At 55.3% G+C, this 26,376-nt stretch overlaps 2 protein-coding genes and 1 long non-coding RNA gene across 4 annotated transcripts in view; 2 read left to right on the top strand and 1 right to left on the bottom strand.

The window, feature by feature from the left end:
• Window positions 1-26,376, bottom strand: part of CUNH7orf50 (chromosome unknown C7orf50 homolog) — a 148,113-nt gene that overhangs the window by 40,576 nt on the left and 81,161 nt on the right. Inside the window, exons 3-4 of one of the 2 annotated variants that reach the window (XR_002481702.1) lie at window positions 22,461-22,555; window positions 7,196-8,016 (exon numbers count right to left, since the gene is read on the bottom strand). The exons of the other annotated variant lie outside the window; for it this stretch is intronic. The gene's annotated coding sequence lies outside the window, so the exon portion shown is untranslated. Of the gene's footprint in view, window positions 1-7,195; window positions 8,017-22,460; window positions 22,556-26,376 lie in introns of those variants that run through there. 2 annotated transcript variants of the gene reach the window in all.
• Window positions 10,409-13,236, top strand: LOC110595245. Its single transcript, XR_002481703.1, has 2 exons — window positions 10,409-10,486; window positions 12,810-13,236. It is a non-coding gene; the product is annotated as an uncharacterized LOC110595245 (long non-coding RNA).
• GPR146 (G protein-coupled receptor 146) lies at window positions 13,831-15,629 on the top strand. The gene has a single exon (XM_008053694.2). The coding sequence runs from the start codon at window positions 13,851-13,853 to the stop codon at window positions 14,850-14,852; it is 1,002 nt and encodes a 333-aa protein (XP_008051885.1). The 5' UTR covers window positions 13,831-13,850; the 3' UTR covers window positions 14,853-15,629.

Raw genomic sequence — 26,376 nt, forward strand, 5'->3', positions numbered from 1 at the left:
TGCGCGGCCCCTGCCCTGCGAGCCGGTGAGTGGGGCCCGGGAGATGGGCTGGAGCGGGCCTCGGGGGTCGCGGCTCCCGCGCGGGCGGGCGGGCGCTCGGCTGTCTCGGGCTCGCGGTCCCCCAGCCCGGCCCTGCGCGGCGCGTGCCCTGGCGGGGAGGGCGCCTGGGGAGCTGCGCTCCGGGGCCAGCGCTCGGTCATTAACCTGGTGGGGGCAGCTGGACTCTGCTGCCCGCGTAGGCGGCGCGGCCACTGGGCTTACTGCGTCCGGCAGGGCACTGATCGCGTGCTCCTGGGTCACTGTGTTTTAGTTTTCATCTCCTTTTGTGACTGACGTCTTTTAGCAAGTTCTGCAGCTCTGTGGACACGGAGATATGCAATCTGTTGTCAGTTGTCTCAGACAGCTGAGGGCATGGAAAGGCTCCTTCAGAGCGGCACTCACAGCCTTCAAAACGCCATTCCGCCAGCAACGAGAAACCCAAGAATAAGCTAACGTTATATGCGTGGCAAGTCAGTTCTGTAAGCTAAGCATTAGTCTGCCTGTCCTGAAGAAATTAGGCATGATGGTTCATCCCTGCATAGGACGTGGTGAACCTGAGCATAATTTCCTGTTTGCTGTCCAGAGCAGCATGTCACCTTCCATCCCCTCCTTATCCCTGAAGATGTACTTATTTGAGCTCTCCATGCCACTTTAAACAACCAGCTCCTATCCTAACTGAGCAGCATGCTACCAACCCCCCCCCCTTTTTGGACTATTATCAGCATCTAGTAGAGGCTAGCGTCAGTAACAAAGTGGCAAGATATGCTATCCTCTTAATAGGGGCACCCTTGGGAGTGAAAGAGGCAGGGAGAATAGTTAGACCCGGTGTGTGCTCACACTACCCAAGACCTGCTGTTTAGCTCCTGAAAGAACTACTGTGAGGTCTGGTCTCCAAACCAGAGCCTCTGATATCCTCCTAAATGAAGTAGGCCTCTAAAGATAAATGGCTTTGAAAAATAGGTGGATTTGCTGAGTGCTTCTTTAGCCCTTTAAGATAGGAAGTGGGGGCCCAAAGCCACACACAGACGCACATCCATGTGCTGTCCCGCTTCTCTAGTGCGTGTGGAAGAACCCCGAGGAGAGAGGAACACACATCTAGGGCAGAATATAGATGCAAAAGCTGACTTGGTGTCCCTGTAGCTCAACAGGCTGATGAAGAGAGAAAGGGGAAGGACATCCACCTAACGTGGGCTTAGTTTAGGATGTAAAAACCAATTATTTCACAACGAACAAATGACATACTTGCAAAGATCACTGGCTGGAAAACATGTTTGTGTAATTTGCAGGTAGGAAGAGGGCCCTGCTGTTCACCAGAGCAGGGAGAGGAAGGAGCTCCTAGGGGAACCTGCTGTGTAGCCCCTGGGGTGTTCTTGGGAAGCGTAAACAAACATAGCTTCCACCTGGCCTTTAGTGACCCAGCCATGCTGCTGCCAATACATATCAGGGCCTTGCCTTTGGAGAGGGATGTTATGGCCTAGACTATCAGTCCAGCCATGCACGTGTGTGTGACAACCCAGCAACGCTGTTTCTTGGCTGGGTCTCCCATCATCTCCCCGCTGGCTGCTCCTCAGGCCTCTGGCCTTCACTAGCCCACTCGCCTGATGAGGCAGCATCAGGCGCATCTGTCCCTGGAGTCTCAAAGGCCCAGGACCCCAACACACCATCCAGGCATCAAAGAGAGAGCCCAGTCTGGAGAGTAAACTGGTGCCAGATGGTGCCCCAAGGAGATGTCACCAAGGAGCAGCATCAGTCCCTCAGGAGCAAGTTATCTGCCTGGAGCCTCCATGTGCAAACAGAACGCCCCTGGGGCAGTAGGGGGACAGGTGAGCCAGGGCAGATGTCCTGCCCCCACGGCCCACCCTGGGGCCCTTTCACCCAGGCCAAGGAGAACTCAACCAGAAGAGTCCCCATTTTATTTTATTTATTTATTTATTTGGGTTGGAGTCTCACTCTGTCACCCGGACTGGAGTGCAGTGGCCGCTCCCAGCCACCGCAGCCTTGACCTACTGGGCTCCGACGATCCTTCCGCCTCAGCCTTGCGAGTAGCCGGAACTACAGGCCTGTGCTACCACGTCTGGCTAATTTTTGATTTTATTGTGGAGACAAGGTCTCACTAAGTTGCCCAGGCAGGTCTCGAACCCACGGGCTCAGGCAATCCACTCACCTCAGCCTCCCAAAGCACGGGATTACAGGCTGAGCCACCAAGCCCAGCTATGAGTCCCCATTTTAATTAGAACCTGAGCAAGCCGGGCAAGCAACTATTGCCCTGAGACCAATTGTGACAAGTAAAAATAACCTAGTTGGTTCCTCCCCTGGAAAGAACACCAGGCCGTGATAAGATCTGTGGCTTAGAGCACTTCCCTGCAGGTAAGAGCACACCTAGTTAAAAGCTGAAGCAGATCAGGGAGCCCAGATGGGTGCCAAGCCTTCCCAGAGACTGAAATGGAGACTGTCTGTCCTCAGTCTGGTCCTCGAATTTCCAAGGAAGCCTGTTTTGTTTCTGTTTTCCCCTGATCTCGTATACCTGGAAAGGGCATCAGCCTCAAACCAAGGTAGTCAGAGAACAAAAAGCCCATGTAACCAGCACTCTAGACAAAAGCATATGTGTCCCACCTTTTTCCAGGGAATCTAAGCCCATGGCCGCTGGTGCAGGTGCCAGCCCACTCACCACTAAGGAGCTGGATGCTTGGTCTCAGTCCCCCCACCAGTCCTCCAGCCAGCAGCATGTAGGTTATTTTCCATGGAGAAAGGGAGGCATTCTCTTTGTTTATGGTCTAAGCCAGGTTGCCTGATTCACTCTCAATACTCTGCAACTTAGAACTGCAAAAACCAAAAGGCTACAAAAACCGAAACAACCAACCCATCTACATAATGAACCGTTTCTTATCACACCCCAGGAAGGCCCGATAGCGATCAGTATGTGTAAGCTCTCACGGAAAACCTATGAAAACAGCAGCCCTTCCGGAGCCTCTGGTTCCTAGGAGCTGCATGTTAATTGTTGCTGCAGCCTTGGTCCATTACTACAAAAGGAAATAAACATCCAGGAGTCATTTTCAAAGCATTCAGATTGTTTCAGAACATTCACCCAAAGTGGAGAGCCTCAGGGTACAGGCAAGTCCTTCAAACAGAAACCTATCAGGCCCCTGGATCAGGGGCCCCTGGGCCAGAGGCTGAGGCATCTTCCCTCCCCTCCCCCATCCTTCTTAGTCGGCAATGCTGGGGCCTTGCAATTCCATTCCCACTCCAAACTAAGTCTCTCAAGAGTCACCAGTAAGACCACTGTCCTGGAACAAGAGGTGCTCGTTCTTACCCACCTACCCTCCTTTCTGGTCAGCAGGGAAATTCCATTGCCTGGCATGGGGGAAAGACTCTGATGTCATCTCATACATGCTCTTCCATGGGCTTCCCCTCCAGTGGGCCAGGCTGCCGCAGCACATGTGAATAAAAGCTTCCCCTGTGGCACAGTGCTCTGGGGACAGGGAAGAGGGACAGGCAGGCAGAGTCTTCAGCAGCATGACTGGTGGGGGTGGGGAGAGCAGTCGGGGAGGGGCTCCCACGGGTGCAGAAGCCGAAAGCAAAACAAGTGAAGCATGAAGGATGAGTGTGTGAGTGAACTGGGGGGACAAGGAAGGGCGTTCTAGGCAAGGATCGGCGTTCTAGGCAAGGATCGGCGTAGGCAAACAGCAGTGAGAAGGGATTCCCTGAAAGTCCCTGGGGCTTCACCCAGTGCAGGACGAGCAGGCTGAGCTCTGATGGGCCCTGAACTGCAGGATCAAATCTCCTGAGTCACAGAGACAGGAAGAGAAAATGCCATGGTTTTAGAGAAACTAGCTCAGCCGCGCTGAAGCAGGTGATTCCTTTTTGCTGTTTTTTTTTTGTGTGTGTGTGTGTCTGCTGGCCCTGTGCATGCTCACTCTCACATGTGCGCGCTCACACCCGGTACTTCTCGGATTCCCGGGTGGCAGGCTCCTGCCCTCCCATGTCCCTGCCCTCCCATCTCCAGAGTCTCTGCTTGGGAGCCCCACGGGAGCCCCCTTCCACAGTCACCATGGAAGGCAGCCCTGGACTGCAGGAAAATTCACTTTGCTGTGAGCAGACATTACCATCTACAGGCTGGTTTCAACCACGTGGGGCTCTCTGAAAAAGGCACAGGGAGAAAGATGCTGCCATCTCACCTTCAAACACCCGACAATGTGCCCGAACGTGGCAGTCACCTTGTTGGCAGGGATGGTGGGAGTCACCGCCATGAGTCCCTGCAGACCCAGATGTCCCTTGGTCACTGTGGGAGCCACATGGACTCCCCTGTGGCTCGCTCGGTGGTACAGGTCTCAAGAGGTCCTCAAAGTTATGAACAAGAAGGAATTCAGACCCTTGGAGCATGTCCTCGTTCTCAATCCCACATTCCTTTGGAAGCAGGAATACAGGCAGAGAAGGGAGTAGTTTCACATGAGTGAAACACCAGGAACTCACTGTGTCCAAAAGTCCAAACCCAGAACACAAAAACTTAAGTGCTTGCAAAACCCTTGAGATCTGACAGGGCAGCGTCGCCACAGCTACCACAGTGGTGGGTGAGGGCTCAAGCCTGCTTACTATCACACTGGCCCTGGCAGCTGCCCTCTCCTGGGTAAAGTGGCCCAGGGTGTTGTCATTCCCACTCTCCCCACAGTTCCCACCTCACACGTGTCAGTTCACAGATTCTGAGCACAAGGTCACAGAACAGCTGTGACTGTATTTGGGGAGGATGCTGGTGGCCCAAAGCCAGCAGCTCTGCATCCGCCGTCACCCCATCACCAGGGACTAGCCAAGGCTTAGGAAATGTGGCATCCTTCGATACTTCGCATGCATCGATTTCTTAAATCCTAACTATCTCATGAAGATTTTCCCCAATTTGAGAAAACTGAGGCAGAGACAGGAAGTTACCTGCCGAACCAGAGGCACACAACTTGTAAGCGTTAAGACCGAGATACCATTCCATTCCTGGCTCTCTGGTTCCAGAGCCCAGATTCTTTCTTGGCCACTTCCTTCACAAGAAGAAAGGGATGTGACATTTCCTTAAAGTACTTCTCACCAGTTCACACTGTCTGTCCCCAAGTCAGTTGTCTGTGCAGATGGCAGAGCATATGCGTCCTACACACACCGTCATTCACTAGGGAGCCCAGGATACAGTCTCCGTGTACAGGAGAGGGTGAGTCTGATGGGGCCAAGCCAGTGTCCAGCAGCAGAGCTGCTTTCTAAAGACAGCCGTTTCAGGACTGGTTTTGTCTCATCCTAGGCACCTGCTGTACCCTGCAGGGTTCTGTGACACGGACTTAGAAGCTCCCAAGATCCCCAAGGTGTGGAGCTCTGGCTGGGGATAGCAGTAGTTGTGCACATGTCCCTGTCTCTTTCCATCCCATCAGCCAGACCTGGTGGCACCTACCAACCAAAGTTCCACCCACTAGTTAAGGAGAACTGCACTGCTCTGCACTGCTAGCACTCACTTGGATCAGGACATGCCAGTCCCTCCAGCTCTCTGACTGGCCAGGCCTTGACAGGCCTCCCCCAGCAGCTCCCCACATGCCTCAGGAGCCCTTTCTGCAGTGTGCAGACTCTGTCAAGGGGCACAAGGGGGGTGGTGCAGTGGGACTGGCACCATCGGGCAGCCTGTTGTCGCCCAGGCCTGCCAGCACCCACTCTGGGTCCAGGGACTCCTAGGAGCGCACTGGCCCAGTGCTGCAGCCTGTCTGACAGGTGACCTCTAGGGAGCTTGGACACTTGAGGAGCTTGCACCTCTAAGTCAGGAAGACAATAATCCCCAAGCATCTGCTCAGGGCTCAGAGCAGAGCAGGGGTCTAGCCTGTGGCAGGGGCGTCCACAGTTTGCCACAGATCTGCAAGTCAGGGAGGACAGCTGCCCACACAGGTTGTACCAAATATTCCATCCCATCTGTCCCTGCAGGCTTGGGCTCATTCTTCAGTTTCTCCTTTTCAAGCTGCTCCAGCATCTCCAAGCCCTGGCCTGGGATGCGAGCTCTGAGCTAACACCCTGGCAGGAGCCCCTAAGCCCCCACACGGTCAGAAGGACAAGGGAAAGCCCGCAGGGAGGTCCGCTAGCTCCAGAGCCTTTCCAGGCTGGAAAGCTACAAGACTGGGAGGCATCCTGAAAGGTGGTAATTGGAGCCGAGCGCAGGGGTCTCGGGAGAGGACAGCTTCAACTTCCCCGCGAAAGCATGTGCAACACATGGGTGTCACTCAGCAGATGACACAGACCCTGGCAAGGACCCAGGGAGAGGTGAGCTCGGTTCATGCCGGGAAGTGGCCAGAAAACCAAGAGGGCAGGTCTGGGAGATACACAACCACCATCTGCCTGCCTGGTGTGTGGTGAGGGTGTGGCCCACCCTGTGGGAGGCAGCGGCCTTATTACAGTGCCCTTCTGACGACTCAGAGAGGGAGACGCACCGGCTGGCTGAGGTCATACACGGTCTCTTCGTTCCACCCCCAGGTCGCTTCTCTGGGCTGAGCAGCTCTGGCCTTGCCGACCGCGACCCGCTCACCTCCAAGGGAGGCCACCTGGGTCCCGGGGCGAGTCATGCTGCAGGCACACCCCGACTTCCCCAAAAGGCTTTGCATGCCTTGTAGGGGTGGAAGTCGGAGACCCGTCCCATACATCAGAGAAGCTGCGGCCCCCAGACCCCAAGGTGAGGCTGGTGCATCAGGACTCGTTCCTGATCCTGTCCTCTCAGGTTTTCTTGCGGGAGCGTCACTGCTGCCAATTCTGCCGGGATGCGCACGGTGTCCAGCAACGTCCCCCTGCTCTTCAACAGCTGCAGGGAAACCCTGAGCGGGGCTGGTGGAGGTCCTGAGCTGGCTGAGGGGCTCAGCTGCCCGCCCACCACCCAGGGTGGGGCGCACATCTGCTCAGGTTTCCTGGGCCAGTGGCACACTCTGAGAGCAAGTCTGGGCTCCGACACTGCTTGAGCCCAGCCAGCCCGCTCCTCCCCCTCCTCTCCTGCTCACCGCTGGCCCATGGACCGTAGGCCTCAATGCCGCACACACCTCATCCCCCCCAAAGGTGACCTTCAGGTGCCTACCCCGCCTGCCACCACTTGCGGGAGAGGCAGGGGCACGAGGCTTTCTTCTTAGGAGAGTGACTTAAAAGACAAAAGAAGAAAGAGAGGGCATAGGGATCACATTTATGTAGTCGAAGGGCTTGTTTGTAGGGAAAATGAGTGATGTGTCTTGGACAGCCTGAGGCCCAGGCGGGGCTCTGGCTCCCTCACCTTCCCAGCCAAGATGCCTGGTGCCTACTTCACCGAGACCCCTAGCCCACCCCTCCTGACCCAGGGGCCAGCATCACTGTCCCTTTAGAAGCCCTGGTGCTTGCTCTAGGCTGAGCAGATGGCCTCCTCTGAGGACTGCCGCTGACTTGCAGCATGCTGGCTCAGCTGGGACACTGCAAAGAGGGCAGGAGGGTGGGGCTGGGCCTGGGCGCTCAACCTGAGAAGGGCCCAGATCTTGGTGCCTCCCCTAGGGAGGGCTGTGGAGGCTGCTGGCTGTTGCTGTGGGTGCAGACTGTGTGGAGGTGGCAGGTTCTAAAGGAATCATGGGGGAGGGTTTCAGTCGTGAGAGGCAAGTGGCAGGCATGGGAGGAAGGTGGCTCAACCAGTCAGGGTGGCTGTGGAGGAGCAGGGCCTGGCCAGCAGGTGTGGGAGGAGGGGATGAGGAAGGAGCAGCTGCGGGATGCCTGGCCTGGGAGGGAGGGGGCAGGCGGAAGGGAGCCTACAATTTGGGGAGAAGCTGGGTGGGCAGTGCTTGGCGACGTCACTCCCATCGGATCCTTGCCAGTCACGGGTACTGCAGCAGGTGGCAGGGGCCTTGAAGTTGAAAGGGGAATCTTGCCACTTGGCAGACAGCTCTCCAGAGAAGAGAGGGCAGGCATCGGTACTCCACACTCCAGCCCGGCCCGGAGACGCGGCCCCGGCACTGCTCTCTCCCATGTCTTGCAAAGAGAGAAGAAAGACACAAGAGGGACCTTCTGGAATCTTCCATCACCTTGACCAACTCAGGCTTCCATGTTGGGCAAAGAGCCCACCTGTGATGAGACTAACTTGGGGGTCTTCTCCCAACCTCCAAATCTCCCACCATCTGGTTCCAAATTCTTCTTTCTCATAAAGGAAGTTAACAGCGAGCTTGGCCAGCTGGCAAGACAGCCCAGCGTGGGGCTTGGGCCGGAGGGCAGAGCCAAGTCATTGTTCTCAGGTTCAGGATGTTCTTCTTCCCCAAACAACCACGGGAACAGGAAGCCTGTGCACAGAAGTGGTGGCCCACGAGAAAACGGGAACCTCAGAAAGGCAAGGGTTCCCAGCAGCTCTGCTCTCTGCCCATGCCTGGCCAGGCTCCCACTGTCGCTTCTCTGTGGCCACAGAAGGCACATGGGGCCTGGGCCACTAGCCCTCCCCTGGGTCACAGGTGCAGCCACGGGTCTAGGAAGCTTGTGCAGAGCAGCACCTGGCAACCGAGCAGGACAGGACTCCCTGTCAGTGCGCCCGACTCCCTCAGTTGCCTGCGTGTGGCCTGGCTACTCGCTCGGGGCCCACATCACCAGTCGCCCTGGGGTTAGGAGAGACAGAATGCTTGCTGGCACAATTTGCTGAGCCCTGCCCACAGCTCCCACCGACTGCACCAGCAGGCTGCAGCTCTGAGGGTGCAGCCGGCTGCTCCCAGCCTTCAAGACGTCCCTCTCAAGGTGCTCAGCCCCTGAGCTACAGCCAGCAGCCTGTGGCAGGACGGTCCTCGGGTTGGCTCCCCCAGTACACTCACAGGGACCACTGTCCCATGATGAGCCCCCAGGAAGGAAACAGGCCTCGGCGACGTCTTCCTTCTCAGGTAAACCAGCTGAGAGCAGTTTCCTTCGTGCTCAACGGACCTGCTTTCTTCCCACTCCTCACAAGCGCCTCACACAGCGAGAGGCTCATTTTCTTAACTATATGAACATCCCCTGCGATGCTGGCCACGAAGCAGCCCACCTCCTGCTGTCACCTGGCTTCCAAGGCCACTAAGTGATACCGGCAAGAGAAGGTGTCCTCCGGGGAAGAACGAACAGAAGAGCAAAGTATGTGGTTTTTAGATGGACTGAAAATGAATGAAAACAGACACCTTTTAGCTTATAATCTTCACATGAAACAAAATTACCCTTGCAACTGACATGTTATAAACTGTACACAGGAGCTGCCTCTAGTTTTAAAAGTTCATAAATTCTTCAGTATTTGTTGGTACCTGCCAGAAAATAAAAACGCGATCGTGTGTGTTTTCAAGCTAATGCCTGAATAGGCTTCCTCACGTCTAGGCCGGTGCTAGCGTGCGTACACACATACAGAGACACACACGCACGCACACACAGCTGCTCTGGGGCAACTGGGCCAAGGCCGTGCTAGCACGTGAGTGCCTGAAGGAAATGCCAAACAGATTTCACTCCACGTGATGATCTCCCGAGAATCAAGCCATTCTTAGCCCCGCACGGCCCTGACGCTGGCTGCCTCTGGCACGGCCTCACCTCAAGCAGGCATTAGCAGTCCAGGCAGCTCTTGTCTCAGCTGCCTCAGAGGGCATGGCTGTGGGCACAGGCCAGCCACCACAAGTCTGCCCTGTGGGACCAGCCTCGGGTGGGAAGGCTCGGCGTGCATGGCCAGCCCGGCTCTTCTTGCCCTGTGGATGTGACAGTCCTGTACGGGGCAATGGGAGCGTGCATGGGGACGCCGTGGAGTGCACACCTCCTGCTCTGTTTTCTGGCCCCGCCTGCCTGCGCCTCAAAGAGCTCTCTGTGCTCAGAGCTGAGTGAGCACAGCCAGGACTTCTCTCTATGGTAGACGTTCGGTGAGGTCCAACTATTTTGTCCTCAGTCTACAGACAAATGACTATTTGTTTATTTCCTCAAGGAACACAGAACTTTGTAGTTGAATGTCTCAGACTCAGTGAGCGTCAGGGCCCGGGGCAAGTCCCTGCCCGACCTGCCTCCAGGGTCCCTGTGGGACGCTAGTGCCCCGTGAGCAGGGGCGGCAGGAAGACACCGCCTCTACCTTGAACTCAGCCAGGCCTAGGAACCGGAATGCTGGTGAAGGCCCAGGCGAGAGAACTGCACAAGCCTGAACCCCAGCTGCCCATCCAAGCACAAGCTGGAAACTGACTGTAAACAGAGAGAGGGTGGGGCCACGGCGCCTGCCAAAGGAGGCAGAGACTTGTAAGTAATTTACTAGGGAAAAACAAGCAGCGTGCTTGCAGGCCAGCTGCACATGCCGGTGTCCTGTACACAGGCATAGAGGGCTCGATGGCACGGGGCAGCTGAGGAGACCATGGATGTATTCCATGGTCTGGACAGCCCTGTGTTCCAGCGGTTGCCTCGGCCCAGTGATGCAGCTCCCTGACAGGGTCTGGAGTCCATGGCACAGAGAAATGCGAGACAATAAATAGAGGTAAGTGTTCAACAGCAGGTGTACCCAGTGGTGGCTGAGAGCTGGCTGGGCAGGAGGGCAGACACTGTGGGAGAGGGGGCTCCATGTGATCTGCTGCCCACAGGCAGCTTTACATGGCAGAGAAAAAGGGCTGAGCCAGAGCAGAACTGAGAAGGACCCGGGCCTTGAGCAAGATCTGTTGGGTGAAGGCAATGTGGCCAGTCCGTGGCCTTCTCGTAGATAAGCTCAAGGACACAGTGCTAGTCACGTGGCATGAGGGCCCTTCCTCTTCAGAGGAACTTGCAGACCTCACAGTCCTTGTCCCCATAGTAAAACACAAATCCTGGGGTCCTTGGGAACCATGTAAGGCCAGGCCAGTGGCAGTGTGGCCGGAGCAAGCACAAGGTACTCTGGAGTGGAGACACTCAGCTCACTGGCACCCACTTGCGGTGGCCCCGGGATGCACTATGTTTCCTGGGGACTTGCGGCCAGTGGGGTCTAGCAGATGCTGCCCTGAACTGTGGGTTTCTGCTCAGTCTCCAGTGACCAAAGCTAGGCAGGGGCTGAGGTGGGGGAGAGATGCCGCCATGGAGGCTGTTCTGCAGCCAAGATTGGAGGGAAGGCTATGGAGCAGGCCGGAGAAACCCAACGGCCTGACCCACGCCACCCTGGTTCAGCTAAGAGGGACAGGGCAGTCGCCCTACCCGGCTCTTGGAAGGCAGCGCTCCTGATGTTCCTGTCGGTGCTCGTGCTGTCCCCTGGGAGGGAGCAGCCCCTCGAGCGGATGGTCCCGGCAGAGGCTTCCTGCCCAGCCTGGGAGGCACTAGCCAAGACATGTTCGTGAAAGGACGGACGTGCCGGCGGGTGAGCAGCAGCTGCCTGGATTTCAGAACGAGGTCCCCGGTGCGAAGAACAAACACTTCCTGGGAGTGATGGGATTGGCACACATGGCTGGGCGGGCCTGGCAGTGGCCTGACTCCGAGCACCGTCAGAAGCTCAGTCATCTCAGCTGCCAGGTGGCGTTCATCAGGATTGAACAACGGCCGCACTCGAGTCCCTCCCATCCCGTCTGAGGGCTGTGGCCACCCATCTGAAGAGGAAATGCTGCCCTCTGCCCACCCACCTCTGCTGTGCGCTAGGGATGTGTGCGGCACTGCTGGCACTGGGAGAGTCGCCACCATGGAACAGAGCTAATGCTCTGGACTCTTGGACTCTTCCGCGGTCTTCATCATGAGCTTCCCTCTCTGGCCCCCGCCCCACCCCCGGTCCCATGTGTACCATGGGTCTCGTGGTGGCGGGACGTCCCTCCTGGCTCACCGCACAGCTCAGCACGGTAGCCAGTCGCCTGCCAGACGGGCAGTCCAGGTTGCAGGGCAAGCAGCATGGAGGAGGCCAGACCTCTGCACGCATCACAGGCCTCCTCGTTCGTTCCTGTGCAGGAACACGTGTCCCTGCAGCTCTCACACCGCTTTCTGTGTTACTCCAGAGCAGGAGGGCTGGCAGGCCAGACTACCACGTGAATGTGAGGCTCTCCCGAGAAACAGAACTCCTGAAGCACGCTTACTACGGAAGGAGGGAATTGCTTCTTTAGGTCCCGGTTCCACCTGCCAATTTCCCCTTCAGTTCCATCAAGGATAGCTGTGTTCCCAGAGTCTCCCTTGGGTTACAACCAACAGCCACTCTGTCTTGAACCACCTGGTGGGAGGTAGGGAAGCACGATACCATCCATCCCTCAGTGCCGGCAAGATCCAAGTACCCACAGGCACAAGGCAAACCTCAGGTATCTCAGGAGTAGGACTATCCAAGCAGGTCAGCGCAGGCACCAGGCTTCATGGCAACCCTGTGGAGTGTAGGCTATGAGCGCACACGGTGCACTGGGCTCCCTCCTCTGGAGAAAGTATGGGCTTTCTCCAGAGGGGCAGCCCTTCCAGCTCGGCCTGTGTCATACCAGAGCTTCTGCTCATGCACCGCCCACGTGTCTGCTTCATAAGGTTCCCATGGGCCACCGCACTCACCTTCCTGCTCTGCTCAGTGGCTACACGGGCAGATGTGTCCTGTGTTCCACCCAATTATGGCTGCAGAGGCCACACCAGGCAGGTGCTCAGCACATGCCAGTTATAAGGGAGCCAGGCGGGGACAACTAATGGTGCAGGGGAGGCTAGAGCACCCACTGCTGACAGGTGGCATAGGGGGTTCTGGCCCCAAAGAGCCCAAAGCCAGGAGGACAAGTGAGCCAGAGAAATTCCCCACCCTGCCAGGGGCTGCGGAGGAGCATGGGCAGGTCAGGCTGGCCTGGACACAGGAGTGGACGCAAGGCACTCACTGGACAGTGTTTGGTTTGCAGGAGCTTCCTGGACACATCATCCACAACAGCAGGTCCTTGGATACCAGCGCTACAGGCAACATCACGTCATTGTAGTGTTGATGGGGGAAAAAATCAATTGCCAGCCAGGAGCACCGTCTGTGTGAAGTCTGCACATTCTCCTGGCATCTGTGTGGGTTTCCTCCCACACCCCAAGGACACATACATTAGGATCACTGGCATGCCCACATGGTCCTTCGTGAGTAAGTGCGTGTGAGTCCCTGTGCTGGGATGATGGCCTGGCCAGGGGCGGTAACCACCTTGCACCTGAGCTCTGGACACCCACGACCTTGAACTGGAATCCACAGATTGGAAAATAAACAAACGGATGTAAATTATTTTAAAAATGGAAACCTGTGACGTCTATGATAATCATACAAACGCAGAACAATAAAAAATGCAGACAAAAGCGCTCGCTGAGCCACCACTTTTTGCTCTTGTTGGATTGTGAACTGTGGTGGGAGGAAGGGCTCCTGATGGTTTTCACTTTGCAAACATTTATTCCTGGACTTAACCATCCCCGCCACTGCTGACCCTCACTGAGTCACCAAAAATCGGGTAAATAGTGAACTTACTGGGTTTTTTTTGTGTTTTTTTTTTACTCTGTCTTGCATGTGTCTGTAGCTCAGGGTCTAACACTAGACGTGTTCTGCATCTCTACAGAGAAGTTTGGTGATATTTTGTGACCGGACAAATGCTGTGGGAACGCAACCCTTGTTTATGTCAGTTACGTGTGATGAACTTGGTTTCATTGTGTGTCATTTCACTTGAAGTCACAGTTTCCAAGAACCTGCCAGACTTAGTTAAGTGAGGAAAAACAGGATCAGGGAGCCTCACCATGGCTGCTGAAATTACCGTGGAAAACATGTACTCATCTGGTCAGACACCTTGGCCTCAGTGTCTGACCCCTTGCTGTGAAGGTGCCTCCCAGTGTTTCTGAGTTCTCCAGTCGATGCCCCGGGAAGGACATGCACTGACCCCTGCTCCTTCTCTCCACAGGGTCACGGAGGCTTGCTGGCCACCATGTGGGACTGTGACTGGCTCAACATGACAGGCCAGGCCGAGGAGCCGCCTGCCTGCCAGGACCTGCAGCTTGGGCTGTCCGTGCTGTCGTTGCTGTGCCTGGTGGCGGGTGTCCCCGTGGGCCTGTGCTACAACGCCCTGCTGGTGCTGGCCAACCTGCTCAGCAAGAGCAGCATGACCATGCCAGACGTGTACTTCGTCAACATGGCTGTGGCGGGCCTGGTGCTTGGCGCCCTGGCTCCCGTGCACCTGCTCAGCCCCCCCGGCTCCAGGTGGGCCCTGTGGAGCGTGGGCCACGAGGTCCACATTGCACTGCTGATCCCATTCAACGTGTCCTCCCTGGTGACCATGTACTCCACTGCCCTACTCAGCCTCGACCACTACATCGAGCGGGCACTGCCACGGACCTACATGGCCAGCGTGTACAACACCCGGCACGTGTGCGGCTTTGTGTGGGGCGGGGCCTTGCTGACCAGCTTCTCCTCTCTGCTCTTCTACATCTGCAGCCACGTGTCCTCCCGGGTCCTGGAGTGCGCCAAGATGCAGAACACAGAGGCTGCCGATGCCATCCTGGTGTTCATCGGCTACGCAGTGCCAGCGCTGGCCGCCCTGTATGCACTGGTGCTCCTCGCAAGGATCCGCAGGGAGGACACGCCCCTTGACCAGGACGCAGGGCGGCTGGAGCCATCAGCGCATCGGCTGCTGGTGGCCACTGTGTGCACACAGTTTGGGCTCTGGACGCCTCACTACCTGACGCTCCTGGGGCACACAGTCCTTGTGTCACAAGGGAAGCCCGTGGACACACACTACCTGGGGCTGGTGCACTTTGCAAAAGACGTATCAAAGTTCTTGGCCTTCTCGAGCAGCTTTGTGATGCCGCTTCTGTACCGCTACATGAACAAAACCTTCCCCAGCAAGCTCCGGCGGCTCATGAAGAAGATGCACTGTGGGCACCGGCACTGTGCCCAGGACCACGCGGGGGTCCAGCAGGTGCTCACATAGGTGGCAGTGCAGCCCAGCTCCCTTGGGAGTCAGTGATGTTCTCAAGATCCTGGTCCTTCCCACCCAGGATAAGCGGAAGTCCCGATGGATGCAGAGCACTTTGTAACCGTGGACATGCCGTGCCTCCCTCCCTAGAGAGATGCACTGATGTGAGGATAGCACAGGGTATTCCTGGAGTTTTCTGTGTCTTCCCCAAAAGGCCACTCTTGGGGAAAGGCCATGGCCACAGCCAGAGGTGTCTGGCGGGAAGCACCAGCACGTTCCTGTCGACTCGCGCCTGTGTGCCTCCTACACACCTTTGTGGTCCCTGGTCCTCGGAATGCGTCTGCCATGGTTCGTTGCCACTGGGCTTCAACATGAAGTGATGAAAACCTAATGCCAGTATTTACACCTTGTTTGTTATATTGTTAAGACATCTGATCCCTCCTCGCTTTTTGTTTTATAAGATGTCTGATAGAAAAATGACAGGTATTAAAATGAAGGACACACTCAAAGAAACACTGACCTGTGGCCGGGCGCTGGTGGGGCCCTATTGCGTGTGCCATCATGCCCACTCAAGCTCTTGTAACAGTTCCCAGAAATGCCTGAGGCATGGCTGGCTTAAACAGGATAGTTCACTGGCACTGACGCTCTCTCCCTAGCCACCAAATGTCCTTGACCCCTCTGCCCCCCCTCAGATAACACCCACCGAATTTTTCTCAGTGTGCATCTGTCCTAAATCAACTCCCCAAAGTGTGCACAAAACTAGAGTATAAATAAATGAAGAAAGAAAAATGCTGTTAGGATTTCTGACTTAATACCAAAGCTCAAAGGGGCGAGAACGGATGTCTAGTGAAGTGTCACCAGAAGTCTTGAGGGAGGAACAGGACGCAGTCTAAAGCAGGGCTACCCAAGAGGCCCAGGAGCGGCCTGTTCCACCAAAAGCTGCCCTCCCTCATGCCAGGCACAGAGGCACCTCCGACCTTGCTATAGACCCTGGCTGTCCCAGCATGTTGCAGACATCTACTTCAAAATGTGGACAAGAGAAGAGCCCCCATTCCTCACACCATCTGCTCACCTCTACCCCTATTTTCTAGAATTAAGTTATGGGTCCACAATCCCCTAGGCCCCAATTTTTCTATTTTGATGGGGGGGGCATGTACAGGTTTCTTACATAGGAATATTGCATGATGGTGAGGCTAGGGGTGCCACTGAACCCAACATGGCAGTAGTTCTAGTTTCTGATGCCAAAATCCAGAAAGCTCTGGAAACAGGAAGATATGTTTCTCCAAGTTGGCAGCAGTCCCTGACCTGAAGTGCGTGGGCCATGAGGCCACCCTGACCCAGCATTTCTACAGGAGGGTGAGTGTGGCTGTGGGGGACCACCCCAGGTCACTGTGTTCTGTAACACACACGTTTCCTTGTGACACTCTGAAAATCTGAATCCTGAAACAGACCTGGCCCTGAGGACAGACAGGGGCTCTGTTCTTTGTGGCCGTTGACACAGGGACATTACACTCTGTTTCCTTGGGAAATTCAGCCACAAGTTAGTTGTATTATTGAATGTGGGCAAACTGTGTCTCCCCAGAGCACGGCATGATGGGACAAGCGTTCGCCTCGTGAACTGCAAACACACACTGGGCGCTATGGCTCCCGGGCCAATGTCTGCCCTTGGGAGCTGGGAGCCTAGTACACTGGAACAGGTCTATGGAACCCTTTCTCAATCCGCTGGAACAGAGAACTGTTTTCTGAGTGGCTTCTGCTGGTTTTTTGTTTCAGGCATGCCAGAGTCTTGTTCAAGCCTTTATGGCGGTGCAGGTCGACCTCTATCTTGCTTCTCAAGCACAGAGCAGAGACGGAGAGGTGGTGTCTCAGGACAGTTGTGGGGGTTCCATCTCCCCGGTTGTGCTGTAAAACCACAAAGTTCTGCACGGAGACGACGACATGAGCCTGCAGATTCTGGCCAGCCCACACACAGCAGCTGGTGCCTCATCATCTGTCACTCCCCTGCTAGGGTGAGCAGGACGGGGCGAAGGTCACGCCAAGGGCAGCCCTGCTCTCCAGGAGGCTGGTCTGTGGTGGAGGCCCTCTCCCTCATGGGTCCTCTCTACACACCCTTGGCTCCAGGCCCCACAGCATAGGTCAGGGGAGGCATGGCTCTGCCTCTGCCCCAGAATTCCTCCATCCAGCAGGTCTCCCCCAAGCTAAAGAGTAAGGGTCCTAATGTTTTTTTGAACTTCTCAGTAACTTTGGGTACAAACTGGCTAATTTCTGGGGGCCTGCTGGGGAGACTGGGAGAGTCCCTGAGGCCTCATCATCAGCATGCATTTCCACACCCCACTCTGCTCTGCTGGTGATGGAGGGACCCCAGGGACACCCCACAACCTGGTCAGTACTTCCTGGTGGAACCACACGCAGGGCAAGCACAAGCCTCCAGGGCAGACCCCCCCTCCCCAAGACCCTCTCCCATGCTGGATGGCCACATCTCTGCCTCCCTCCTATTCACCCCAGTCTCCTACCAGCCTCTGCAGCTGCTCCCAGCAAACGACATGATCTACCCTTCCTAGGACACCTGCTCACCTGTGCCCTGTGCTGATGTCACCTCAGCATCTGACAGGCCTCCACACTGCTTCCCTCCCTGGGTATTTGATTCCCAATACTTTCGCCTTGCCACCAGAAAAAATGAGAAGAATTTGAGCTGCTCACAGGAGAATAAGGAGTTATTTGAAAAAAGCCAAAGTAGATTGGGAACTCAATCTTCCATTTCTTTCTTTTTTTTTTTTGAGTTGGAGTCTCACTCGGTCGCCCAGACTGGAGTGCAGTGGCCACTCCCGGCCACCGCAGCCTCGACCTGCCGCACTCCGGCGATCCTTCTGCCTCAGCCTTCCGAGTAGCCGGAATTACAGGCGCGCGCTACCACGCCCGGCTGATTTTTGATTTATTGTAGAGATGAGGTCTCGCTGCCTAGGTGGGTCACGAACCCGCGGGCTCAGGCCATCCACTCACCTCAGCCTCCCAAAGGCGCGGGATTACAGGCGGAGCCACTGAGCCCGGCAATCTTCTAGTTCTTCACAAGTTTGCAAGATACCAGGATGCAGGTTTTTAAAAGTTTTATGTTCAAGGATCATTAATTTTGCTTATTAACACTTCTTGACTATTCTAATTTTAAAAACTGATCATCTTGTGTTTGTTTATCCACAAAAAAGCCTTGCCAAGGTTCCAAAAAGTAAGTTTAATCTTGGATTAACTTCATTAAAGGTTATAAAATTTATTGTATGAAAGTGGATCTACTGCTAATTGTAGCAGATATATTAAGAAAGCAACAAACTTTTTTATAAAAAACATTTGACAAGGGATAAGCCAGGAATAAATTTAGGTGTTAATTACGGGTCAATTTACATTCTGTAATGTAAAACCAGTTGGTGGCCTTCTAATTTCTAGTTTACCTGAAGTGCTATGACTGTGAAAAAGAAGAAACTGCTGAAGAATATCTCATACATTTGAAGACTATTATTTGATATGTATTACCTAATTTCCGCATTCTTAAAACGTGCATTTCTAGGAATCTGTGATGTTCATCAGAAAACCAGCACAGAGGCACTTCAGGAAGCTGAGACAGGAGGACTGCTTAAGGCCAGGAGTCTAAGACCAGCCTGAGCAACATAGCGAGACCCCATCTTTACCAAAATTTTTTAATTAGCCAGGTTGAGTGGTACATATTTGTAGTCCCAGCTATTCAAGAGGCTGAGGCAGGAGGATCACTTGAGCCCAGTGGTCAAGACCACAGTGAGCTATGATGGTACCCCTACACTCCAGCCTGGAAGACAGAGCAAGACCCTGTCTCTAAAAACAAAAAACAGAAAGGAAGGGAGGGAGGGAGAAAGAAGGAAAGAAAAAGAAAGGAAAGAAAAAGAAAACCAGTAGAGAAAGTACCAAAAAGTGGTTATTTCCCCTCAAGTTACAAGTCTCATCTGTCAACACTTTCAGATACCTCTCTGCATGCAGTTCCTCCATATAGAAATCATATCAATGCAGTAAGCCAGAGGTCACTCAATTCCACACAGTCCTGCAGCTGCTCCAGACCAGTGAGTCTGGAGGGAACCTCTCCAGTACATTTAGAGAAGTCACCACTAAGGCTGGCAAAGGTCAGGCCTTACCACTACTGTAGATGTGACCCTCCCCAGAAAATATGAGTCAAATAATGTGACTGCACCTCAAGGGCCTCCAGAGTGTCTGGAGGGTCCGAGTGGCTAACTGAACAGCACAGAGCCTCCCGCAGGCCCAGAGTGTCTGGAGGGTCCGAGTGGCTCTCCTGAGGTTTCGGCAGATGTGGACATAGCTGCCCGGCTCCCCAACCTGCTGCAGCAGAGGCACCTCCGACCTTGCTCTAGAACCCTGGCTGTCCCGGCATGTTGCAGACATCTACTTCTGGCACTGCTCCGCACACAGGACGCACTCAGCCAAACTAGGACGTGAAGGAATGAGTGACTGTCTAGGAGTGAGACATCGTTTGAACATACCTATCTCGTGTTAATGTAGAATGCACAGCTTAAGAGCACTTAGGAGTGCGGGGTTCTTGAGTAAGCGCCTGGGGGCTGCCCTGTGCCCAGCCCTTCCCACAGCGATCCGTGCTGCAGCAGGCACAGCCCAGGACTGGGGTCGGAAGCACCGAATCCCAGCTGTGCTAACTGAAGATCAGAGAACCTCCCCGGTCCTTGTGTTGTTTTTAAGCTTTTAATGATGGAGTGGCCTGAGAGGAGGAAATGGGATGTACCCCCCCCAGCTCCTTCCCTAAGCATGGACACATGGCTAGGCTTGCCCCATCCGTGTCTCCCTTGACCCAGCTGGGAATGCACTGCTTTTATGGAACACCCTGGATTTTCATCACCAGGTTGAGGAGTCCCTCCTGGAACGTTCTTCCCCTACTGAACCCATGGTTTAGTAGCAGCCACAGGAAACTCCCTGCTCCTGGGGTCTTCACTCCTGCCTGCCAATGCTGATCATGCCTTCTGAAGCAACAGAGCCAGGACAGTCCGTTCCATGTGCTAGCCGCTAGCCCTCATGAAGTCCCACAGGGTGATCACGTTAATCTCAGAAGCAGCTGAGCGCCTGTGATGGACCAGGCACACCAGGAGGTGCACTCGAGACCTTCGGCCTCACCAAGGCCTGCAGGAGGCTCTGGGATGTTCGCTTAGCGGAGAGGAGACAGAGACTGCCGTGCCTGCTGCGCCGCTCGTGTGCGGCAGGGCCAGTGTGACTCAGGAGTGCCTGAGCCATCCTCTACCCTCTTCTCCAGGCTCCTCACCCTGCGTCTGACGGCGTCACTCCATGCCAACTCCTATCCTGTGCAACCACTCCGCTGGCCAAGAAGTGAGCTCAAGCAAAGCCTTGGGGTACACGCAGGAGGCATTCTGAAGACTGGGGAGGCCTGGGGTGGGGGAAGCCAGTGGGCATCCAGGAGACAGAACTGAGCTCTGACTTTTCTTCTAGTCCCGACCTAGGCTGTCTTCGCCGCTCTCCTACCTCATAATGTGTCCTAAGAGGTGAGTTCACCTTTGCCTGTTTGGGAGCTTACACCCTCTTTCTGCTGTCCAGTGCACTACAACGTCAACACATCACAGTCCACCTGCTCACACAGCTGCTGGTGGACACCAGGCTATTTCTGACTTCAGGCTTTGGTGACCAGCGTGGCCCCGTGTGTGCTGCCTCGGACTGCCGTGTCTCTCAGCGGCCACCACGTGCACAGCGCCCCCACCCCACCGTGGAGTGCGCCTCGGGGGCAGAGTCACCTTGGCCTAGCTGGACCCTCTGCTCTGTTCCCTGTCAACAGAAGGACCAGTCCCACGACACAACGGAAGTCAAGCAGAGCTCTACTGAGTTCTGCTTAGAGGATACACACCCTGGAAAGCGGGCCATTCTGTCCTTTAAATGTGGAGGGGGAGGAATACTGACCACACTAAAAAGTGGCAGCACTTAAGGGGAGGGAATCATTTCAGCTATGTCACAATACTCCCAGCTGTTTGTGCCAAAAGCAGTGCGTACGTGCAAGTGCACACATGTTCACAGCCATGCACACGCATGTTTTACACAATTGCACATACACACATGCAAGTGTTTGCACCACCACCAACACACACACATACACACACACACAAGTGCATGTTTTCTTACCAGGAATGACGTTATGGGAAGAGACTCCACAAGTGTCAGCTGCAAGAAGGGAGATGCCCAAGAAGGAAGGACCGCCTATGTCCCCAGAGGGCACGGTGCATGTCAGGACTCTAGGCAGCATGGCAGTCTTAGGAGAACCATCCTTCCCAACAAGCAGGAGCCACCTCGAATGCGGTGCCCACCCCAACCCACACTGCTGCAGGTTGGCTGCTGGGCTCCTCATAGGACTTAACATGATGTGGAGACACTGCTCTCCTGCCGGGCCCAGCTCCGCATACTGGGTAACCCATGCCAGGCCTTAGTCTCTTGAGTCTGTTTCCTCCTCTGTGAAATGGGGCAGTGTGGAAACCAAGCCGACAATTCTGGAAAGCACTTAGCAGAGACCAAGCTCCTGGAGGAGCGTGAGCATGGCGAGCGTGATACGCATGGCCCGGCTTCTCAGTGGGACCTCCCATTCTCATTCTGCACAGGTTACTGTGAGAAGGAAAGCAGCGCATGCAGCAGCCAGGGCGCAGCTCCACAGCAGAGACCTCAGAGTCCCAGCACCTGGTGGGCATGCACCTGCAGCTGACAAGGGCAACGTCTAGGCCCTGTAGGACGCTGGTTGGATGTGGGGCTGGCAGAGCCCTGAGGGACCACCCCATTGAGCTCCTCGGATGTGCGGGAGGCTGACACCAACACCCAGAGGGCCTCACAGCAGTAAACAGCCCTGCCACCAGGATTCTAGGCTCCAGAAGTCCACAGCCCTGCCCAGCACATGGGGCAGGGAGGGTCCAGGGAGAGGGGCATCCCAACAGCCGGGCCAGATGAGTGACACTTGATTCTTTACTTAAAACTACCGAAAGGATCACAGTGTTCACTGTATTTCCCAGACTTATTTAACCACCGAACCCTATCTTGGAGTATCTCAGGTACTAGGGTTCCTCCCAGCACCAGTTTGAGAAACATTAAAGCTCTAGGCAGAAAGGAATCTTGGGCTCTAGACCAGCTTTGCCACAACCCAGTTCTAGGGCCTCATGACATCCCTAGGCCTCTCTCCAAACCAGAGGCTGGACGGGCCTGGCTTCCTGCTCACATCCTACCTACTGGCATGCACAGGGGAGGGGGAGGGTAAGAGCCTGTGGTGGCTTTGTTCATAAGAGCCCATATTGGAAACAACCCAGTGGTCTGTCAACAGGTGGACAGAGAAACATATGTGGCTCTTGGGCCAGGAGAATGTGACTTGATGGTAAGAAGGAATAAATGGCACATGGCACATGGACAGGCCTAAGAAGGAATGATGGACACACACAGCACACAGACAGGCCATGGAAGGAACGACTGGGGCGCACACAGCACATGGACAGACTGCAGAGGAACTACTGCCCGCCGCACATGCAGCACATGGATCGGCCTCAGAAACATGATGCTGAGCAAGAAGCCAGACGCAAGCAAGTGCACACTCGGGCGCCAACTTACACGTTCTAGAACAGGAAAAACTAATCCATGGGGACAGAGCAGATCAGAGACAGCATCTGGGTGGAGTGGAGCAGCAACAGGTGCAGGAGAACTTTCTGGAATGACGAAAGGGGCTCTCTCAGTGGAGTGTTGGTGAAACAGGTGTGTACACCTTCAAGACACATCAACGTGGACACCTGAGGTCTGAGCACATCACTGTGTGTAGATTACATCTCAACATTTCATGAGAAAAGGGGGCAGGATATTGATTTTTATTTATGTATGTATTTATTTTCCTTTACATACACAATGCAAGATGACAGCAGGGGACTTTTAAAACCCCCCACCCAGAAGCTCTCTTCAGGGACTCGCACCATTAACACTGTGTGAGCCCTGAAGCGAGATGCTAACATGGAAAACGCTACACAATTCAAAGTGCTGAGCACATCTGAGCTGAAAGCAGCTGTCCCAGCCTCAGGGAGAGCCTGCTCTGGGGCTCCCTCCAGTGGCCACTGGGGGAGCTTCACCTGCCAGGCCGGCCAGGCCAAGGACCCAGCACAGCCAGAGGTCAGCCCCACCTGCCCCAAAGCAGTGGCCCGCCCATCTGTGCATGCAGCAAGAAGACCCCGCCTCTCAGCGGGTTGTGGCGGAGAAAGGAGTCAACTCTGGTGTGTTCGGTTCCTCCTGGGAAGGCCTTCACCTCCCATGGGAGCTGAGAAGAGAGGGCGGCGTGCCTGGCTTGTGCTTAAACCAGACTCAGGGTACTGCAGGCACGAACCCAGAAAGCCCGCTGCTATCGCGAGGGTTCCCCGGCCACACATGGGTGGATTTCCGTGGGAAAAGAAAGCCTGTGGGCGCCAAGTTATCTTCATGGAAGTGTAGTGCAATATCAGCTGCAGGTTTCTGACCGTCAAGCTGGCCCCTACAGGGCACCCCACACCACCCAGCAGTTAGGGCCTGGCACATCATAGCCCCTCTCTGGCCCACAAGTGCCAGGACAGAGCTATGCCAAGGGTATAGATAAGCAGAGCACATGGCAACGCTGCCAGGGAGGGGTGGCCCTACTCAGACAGCACTTCCCCTCCCCACAGCCGCCCCCACAGAACCCCATCTCTGGCGGCTCCGGCTAAATTGTGAAGTCTGCTCACTGCTAGGGGGCTAGATCAAAATGCAGATGCTGTTGAGGGAGGGCAGGTGGGCTGGGGCTGGGCCCTCAGCAGTCGCCCAGGGGCCTGCTGAGGGGACCGAGGCCCATTCCTCAGCCCAAGCTGCCAGCCCAGCAGGAGCCAAGGCGCTGCTTGCCCCAGGGTGAGGGTCCGGGGCACGGTCTGTGTGCCGAGTCTGACATGAACCCCCAGGAGGTCCGTGAGAGCCAAGGGCCAACGAGGTGTGCTGCCTCTCTCAGAACCACCACCATGCTTCATCACAAACACCACATACCGGCCAGAGCCCGGACGCCACAGCAGACACCAAGGATGCGGTCAGAGGCCCCGACACCACACACTTCTGCTGCTCCTCTGGACTCAGAGGTCCCTGGTGCATCTGCCTTAATGGAAGGCAGATACTCAGGACACCATGTTTTATTCTTGGGTTTCTAACGGCTTCTCAGTACAGAAGCATCTCGATGCACCTGCGATCTGTCATGGTGACCTCAGTTTCCCCTTGCGGTGCTTAGGCAGCAGCCCTGACATGGAGGCAGGAGGTTCAGGTGTCAGTCCTGGCTCTGACCGTGACCCTGGGCAACAAACCGCCCTTGGGCCTCAAGATCTCCTGGGAGCTGAAAGAGCCCCAGGCCCCAGCCAACTCCAAGGGTCTGTGACTCTCCTCGGGGGCAAGGGAACATCAGTCCGAAAAACAGCACTGGAGTCAAAAACAACCCCCCGTAGACACGGGCCCAGAACGCGTAAGGCTCTCGAAAGTCACAGCAAATTCTGCTTTTACAAAAACATAATTCTCAGCAGCAGAGGAGGTGAGCCCAGTCCACTGGTGGAGTTCACACATGTGCAATACATGCACATGCAAACACACACACACATGCACATGTGTGCACATGCACGCAGAGATAACACACGCATGTGAACGCAGATGCACATGCCCATGCACACATGCACATACAGCTCACATGCACACACATGTGTACACACAGATGCAGCCCTAGGCGGCACTGCTGGAGCCAGTATCACAAAGCAGCGCTCCTGCGGGACACCAAGAGCTACGGAGGGTGGCCATGAGACCACATTTCCGCTCAGGGAAGGCTCTGCACAACATTGCGCAACTTCATGCTGAAGTTTCTGGTGTCCCATCAAGTCAAACTTCTGTTGACTCTCTCGCATGTCAGGGAGTAGATTAGGTGCTATGGCTAGAAAGGCAGATACACCGTTGCAAAATAACAGAGGCTTAAACAAAATCTTTTTCGAATAAACTTTTAGCCAAAGTGAAGCAATGGTAGATGGTGGCATGGGAAAATATGTGGCCTTGGGCTCTGGGCTCTGCTAGTTAGGACTGGCTACTACACAAGTAGTTTCAAAACCCTACACAGGATCACTACAAAGAACCAGGGCTCCCTGGAGAAAAGCCTTATCCAAGGTGGGCCCAGGGCATCTCATACCAGAAAGCAAGAACAAGCTGGAAGCCCTGTGGGGCTGTGTCCATGGAACCTAGGTGCTGACGTGGGGGAATCCCACTGGCCACAAGTGGGACAATTTGAGCATTAGAAAAGAATGAAGAGTTGCAATATACTGAGTTAAAAAAAAAATGAGTTCAGAGTGGCCCTCAAAAAAGCAGGCAAGCCAGGCATGGTGGCTCATGCCTATAATCCCAGCACTTTGGGAGGCTGAGGGGGGAGGATCACTTGCACCCAGGAGTTCAAGACCAGCCTTGGCAATACAGTGAGACCTTGTCTCTACAAAAAATAAAAAATAAAAAAATTAGCCAGGCATTGTAGCACAAACTTGCATTCCAGCTACTCAGGAGGCTGAGGTTGAAGGATGACCTAAGCCCAGGAGGTTAAGGCTGGGGTGAGCCATGATCGTGCCACCGCATTCCGGCCTGGGTGACAGCGTGAGACCCTGACTCAAAAAACAACAACACAAGACAAAACCAAAAAAGAGGCAGGAGAGGGAGGAAGACAGCAAGGAGTGAAGATGGAAGTAGAAAATCACTGTGTCTTGGCCCCCAATGGGACAGCCGACCCAGGGACCAATCACCAAGAGATGCTAAAGCTACTGAATGAAAAGCGTCAAGAAGATGCACATCACTGGCCTCTAGCACCATCGCACACGTGCCCAGCCACCAGGGAAGGACGCGTCAGCACCCGACCCATATGCTAACACTTGGTGTCACTGTCGTGTAGTGTGCCTCCTGGTGGTCCACACGCAGTGGGCAGCTTCGCCTCTGTGGCACTCACCACCTGCGTGGGGCAGAGCCAGCCCAGAACATCCGAGCACGGAAGCTTTGCTGCCCAAAACTGGGGCCCAGGCTCTACCCCCATGGCTGCGGCCGGGACACGACAGGAGGCAAAGTCCAGGTTGGCCAACACCAGCAAAAGCAGGCTCCTGCTCACTGCTCAGCACAGATGCACGGCAGAGAGCCGAGTGGCTGGGCAGGTAGCACCTAGACAGCCAGGAAGGACGTGGGGGTGGGGCTCAGGCAGAGGCCCGGCGTTCAAGACGGGAAGAATACTGGGCAGGAGTCTGGATTCCTGGCAAGGCCCGACAGCCTGAGCTAGGACCCAAAAAGGCCATCTGACTCCTAGACTATATCCTGCCCTCCTGTATGTGCGCAGTGCTCCAAGATCCCCATGATCCTGGCTTTCACATGTCCTCACGAGGAGCCTCCATGACCCAAGCAGCCTTTGTCCTGGCAACACACTGGCCGGCACGCCCTAAGCCCTGTGCCTCTGCCGTCCCTGTCTCCCCATCTGCAGCCCCTCCGCAGT

This window comes from Carlito syrichta, unplaced genomic scaffold (assembly GCF_000164805.1).
Source record: "Carlito syrichta isolate Samal-C Ts95f unplaced genomic scaffold, Tarsius_syrichta-2.0.1 Scaffold288374, whole genome shotgun sequence".
NCBI lineage: Eukaryota > Metazoa > Chordata > Mammalia > Primates > Tarsiidae > Carlito > Carlito syrichta.